Below are 5,149 nucleotides of genomic sequence, written 5' to 3' on the forward strand. Positions count from 1 at the left end.
GTGCTTTAGACCACTGAGCCATCTCTCCAGCCCCACTGCTTTTGCTTTCTGATGAGCACTAGGCACATCTGGCATCTGGGAAATCCTGTCCAACCAAGCGGTCAGCACCCTGCCCCAGGGATGTCACAGGGCCACACACCACCTCGCAGGTTCTCCCAGCTGTCCCCCAGCAAAGCTCCTCTCTCCTGTGGCTTCATCTGCAAGGACAGCTGAGGGTTTCCAAGTATTTTCCTTACTTCTACCTCTTGTCCAGATCGCCTCTCTAACAACAGACGAAGACATAAGTTATGATGTGACATAAAGATGCAACGTTCTCCCAATTAGCTGTTTACTTAAAGAAAAAAAATCTGTATGCCATCACAGGCATTCTGCTTCTCAACCAACTCCACTTACACCATCTGAGAAAATTTCTGTCACCTTGTTGGTTCCCCCTGTGAGCAAAGCCCAAGATAAATAACAGGTAGCATATTTCAGGAGGTCCGAGACAATACACGAACTTCTAAAAATAACAGCTATGCATTCGTCTTACTGTGCATACAAAAATAGGGTGAATAAACCTGTGATTTATTTATTTATTTGTTTGTTCATTTATTTATTTATTTCAGAACTGGGGACTGAACTCAGGCCATCGTGCTTGCCAGGGAAGCACTTATTCCACTCAGCCATCTCCCCGGCCCAAACCTGTGATTTTATTGCATAGGTCAAAACTAAGCAAAAAGAAAAGAATGTAGACCAAAAAGTATTTTAAGGAAAAAAAGCTCAGAGGATACATGCATATGATAAAAAAAAAAAAAAATCAGGAAATAGCACTCAACTTTAAGTTCAGAAAACAGGAAAGCATGATGAAAATAAGCTTCCTAAGGGCTCCTGCAACTGCGGCGGGCGCATTAGCATTCCTGCTGCTCAGCTAAGGTTTCAGTCACGCGGGAGGCCCGCTCTCGCCCCGCTCTCGCCATCGCTGACTCAGCTGATAGTGACCCAGTTTGCCATTCTGCACCTAGAGGAGAAGGTTGCTGCTAGCCTGCACTCCCTGTCCAACCAAGTGGTCAGTGCCCTGCCCTGGGGATGTCACAGGGCCACGCGCCGCCTTGCAGGCTCTCCCGGACGTCCCCCAGCAAAGCTCCTCTCTCCTGTGGCTTCGCCCACGAGGACAGCTAATGATTTCCAAGCGTTTTCCTTACCTCTTACCTCTCGCCCAGCGCTACCTACAGACAACTCCACCTGCATACACTCCCAACTCCTCATGCTCAACGTCACACTCCTTACACTTGATCTTAACCAAGAGCCTGAGACGTGATCACAGCCACTCATTCTTGTCTCCCAAATCTTCTTCTTGCTTTCTCCCATGTCCATGAAAAGTTTTACGACTTCACGACCACACCCAGGAGCCCCTCACCTTCCTCCCCTTCAGAGATGCTCCTCAAACGCCCCTATTCACGTCTACACTCTGAAGCAGACCCCCACCTCTCACTTGAACTGACACAGTTGTATCCTGACTGCTCCTGTATTTTGTCTTTTTTTCCAGAACAGGATTTTTCTGCATTATTTCAAGACTAGCCTTTCTGGGCCAGGAATATAGCTCAACAACACAAGTGCCTGCCTAGCACGTGTAAGGTCCTGAGTTCAATTCCAGATACAAAAGAGAAAAAAAAAGAAAAATGTGGCTCAAGACTAGTCTTTCCCAGGTCTTGCTTTATCTTGGTCTTAACCATCCAGCAGAAAAGTATAAAAATGAGGTATGAAAAGTAAAGCCATATTAATATGCTGAGCTGTAAAAGGCTCAAGTCAACAACTTCTGACTTTGCCAGTCCTACAGATAACCCACTACTATTATGGACTACTGGGCTATATTGGATTATTTTGCTGAATTCACGTACCTACAATATTTAAATGGCAATGGAATACCCATTTCTGACAAAACTAAACAACAACAAAGAATGGGATATAAATGAAGGACCATTTTGTATCTGTATATACAAAATAGGATAGATATACAGCTACTTTCTCTTAATTCAATAAGAAGCAAGATTTGTACTAATAGTGTTTGGACAGGATATCATGTCTGCATCTTGTACTATGAATGACCACTACGAAGTCAACAATATGCAATGTATTAATTATTGAAATTGTCCTACTAATCAGTTTTGAAACTGTCTCACTGCTATTTGTTTCTCAATAAAATTAATTTTTTTAAAAAAGACTAGTCTTTCCAAGATAAAATTCTAGTTTTAAAAATGTCTTCTCACAAGCCAGGTGTGGTGCCACACACCTGTAGTCCCAACTCTTGGGAGGCTGAGACAGGAGAACGTCCATGAGTTTGAGGTCAGCCTGGGGTACTTAGTGAGCTGAAGGCCAGTCTGAGCTACACGATGAGACCCTGTCTCAAAAACGCAACAGCAACAAAACCACCTCTCAGTGATGTCAGTAGCCATTAGAGAAAGGCAAAGTAAAACCACAGTGAGATAATGGACAAGCCTATCAAAATGGTTAAAATAAAATAACAGTAATATCAGATACTGGCAAGAATGCAGAAAAAAAATCATTGCTGCTGGGAATGTAAAATGATACAATCACTCTGGGAAAGAGTATTGCCATTTCTTATAAAACTAAATATGCACTTATCCATATGACCCAGCAATTAGAGCTCTGGACTTCTATCCAAAGAAATAAAAGCTCTGTTTACACACAACCCCATACAGAAATGTTAAAAGCATCATTATTTGTTAAGTGTCACAAACCAAAAATGATCCAAGTGTCCTTCCATAGATAAATGGTTAAACAAACTGCGTTATAACAAATTTTCAGCAACAAAAAGAAAAGAATTATTGATGTACCTAACAAAATGGATATAAGGGGAATTAGACTAAGTGAAAAAAAATCTCAAAAGATTACATAATATGATTCCATTTATATAATAGCATTCTTACAATGACAAAATTACAAACACGAGGAAGTAACTTGTGGTTGGCAGAGGGGCAGGGGGAATGGCAGTGGCTGTAAAGTGCAACATGAGAATTCTTTGCAATCAGACCCCAGTGTTGTGACTGTGGCAGCGGTTGAACAAATGTAAACACAGAAAAACTGCATGAGATGCACACATATGCACCCCACAAGCACGGGTACACGTAAACTACGCGTTGAAATCGCTACAAAGCTGGTGCACCCTGCTATGAGAGTATATAACAGTTACACGAGATGTTATTACCACGAGGAACCTGGAAAAAGCGTACAAGGGACCTTTCTGTATTTTTTGAATTAGCTGCACAAAAACCTACAGTTATCTCAAAACAAAGGGTTAAAAATTCTCATTAATTTCCAACAGTTCGGTTCTCAATGCTCATAGTCAAAGATTCCTTGGTGCAGCACCCAGAATCTTCTTCTCTTTGACACATCCTACACTCCAGACAACTAGTTCTAAGAGCTAACATTTACGGAACACTGGACATGCCAGATAGCGCTACTCTCAGTATCCTACTAGTTAAGTCAGTGTCGACATTATTTGAAACATAAACCACTAAGACACAATGAGATAAATAGCTCATCCACACTTGCAATATACCATGTATTTTTTCCTCTTTCCTTCTATGGCCTAAAACACCTCTCCCACTAGCCAACCCTGAAAGCCCTACTCCAAGGTTACCTGCGTGAATACGCCACAATGGTGTCATGTCTAGCACTCAGCTGCACTCAATAATGTTTAATTAACATAAGGTCTAGACAAAAGGACACAAGTTACAAAACTGGCACCAAGGAAGTATTTGATTACACCAAATCTGCTTTGCCAAAGGTAAGCTTGAATGGCATTTAAGCTTGAAAGTAAATATATCCCAGCACTCAGGAGGCTGAGGCAGGAGGGTTGTTGTGAGTTCAAGGCCAGCCTGGCTACAAAGTGAGCTCAATCCCTACCTGAGAGGCCCTGTCTCAAAAAGGCCAAAAAAAAAAAAAAAGAAAGAAAATTTAGTACTAAATACACATTTTCACATTGCTAAAGCATGAACATAAACCTCAGTTCCCTAATCCTACATACCCCTACGGTGCCTATAGCTACTTTTGCAATTTGAGAAAATGTATAATGCTGTTTTCTCAAAGGGGAAAAACATTCCAGTTTATATCTTCATTATTTCCACTGGAGGAAAAGAATTCATCAATTCACCTAAAAATCTTACTGGCAATCACTACTTGAGATCTGTATATGTCTCTCCAAAAGATTCACTTTTTAAACACAGAAAACAGAGACAGAGCAAAAAAACCTCAATCTTCTTTAAGTGCATAAATGAAGCTTAACAGTTTAGATTCCTCTCTACACAGCCTGCTTTCTTATATGCTTGCTTCCAGACAAAACCTTTGAGAAGATAGCAAAATCAAGTCAACTAAAAAAAAAAAAAAAAATAGGTGTGAGACTTCAATATACTCTCTCCTTCCATTTATTGAGTACTATGGACTAAGAACTCCTTCATAAGTAAACAAAAATTCCTTTTTTGGTGCTAGGCACATACTATACCACTGAGCTATTCTTGATAGTAATGAAAAGCTAAAAAAAATAAATATTTAAATTATGCACTGTACAGAAAAAAGCAGGTGACCTATGGCCCGCCCAGTACAGCAGGCAGATAAGAGAAGGGACTAGGAACAGGAAACACTGACCGGCCGCGTTCTCTGGAGCTTGGACTCCTCCCGCTCTCGGTGCTGCCCGGGAGCGCCGCCCCTCTCCCTGACACTTCTGTAGCCAGGGCTGGGGATGATGTACTCTTTGCCTATGTCGATATCCTTCATCTTCGCTGCCTGGAGGTGCCAGGGTTCACAGATGCTGGGTTTCTTCACTATTCTGAAAGTAAAAATATTGGAAACACACATTTTCTAAGTCGTGCTTAATCAATGCTAACGTGCTTTAAAATGCAGAGGGAAGCGCAAAGCTATTAAAGCTTTTTTTAAATTTTTTGGTGGAACTGGGGATTGAACTCAGGCCCTTGTGCTTGCCAGGCAAGCGCTTATTCTACTGAGCCATCTCCCCGGCCCCCTGAAGCTTTCTATCAGAGTTATACAAATAATCACCCCCACAAATTTCAAGTAATATTACACTTTTTAAAAAAGAAAACATAAAGTCACGGAAAATTATCTTTTCTCATCCTCAAAGAGGAAAAATATGAGA

General features: G+C 41.3%; 1 protein-coding gene across 4 annotated transcripts in view; it reads right to left on the reverse strand.

The window, feature by feature from the left end:
* Positions 1-5,149, reverse strand: part of Abcc5 (ATP binding cassette subfamily C member 5) — an 86,301-nt gene that overhangs the window by 77,000 nt on the left and 4,152 nt on the right. For all 4 annotated transcript variants that reach the window (XM_004640705.2, XM_023700613.1, XM_004640707.2 and 1 more), the window contains exon 2: positions 4,645-4,825. In XM_004640705.2, the coding sequence (XP_004640762.1) occupies positions 4,645-4,773 (129 nt within the window). In that variant the 5' untranslated portion in view covers positions 4,774-4,825. The remainder of the gene's footprint in view (positions 1-4,644; positions 4,826-5,149) is intronic.

The sequence above is a fragment of the Octodon degus genome, unplaced genomic scaffold, assembly GCF_000260255.1.
Source record: "Octodon degus isolate 3935 unplaced genomic scaffold, OctDeg1.0 scaffold00126, whole genome shotgun sequence".
Lineage (NCBI taxonomy): Eukaryota > Metazoa > Chordata > Mammalia > Rodentia > Octodontidae > Octodon > Octodon degus.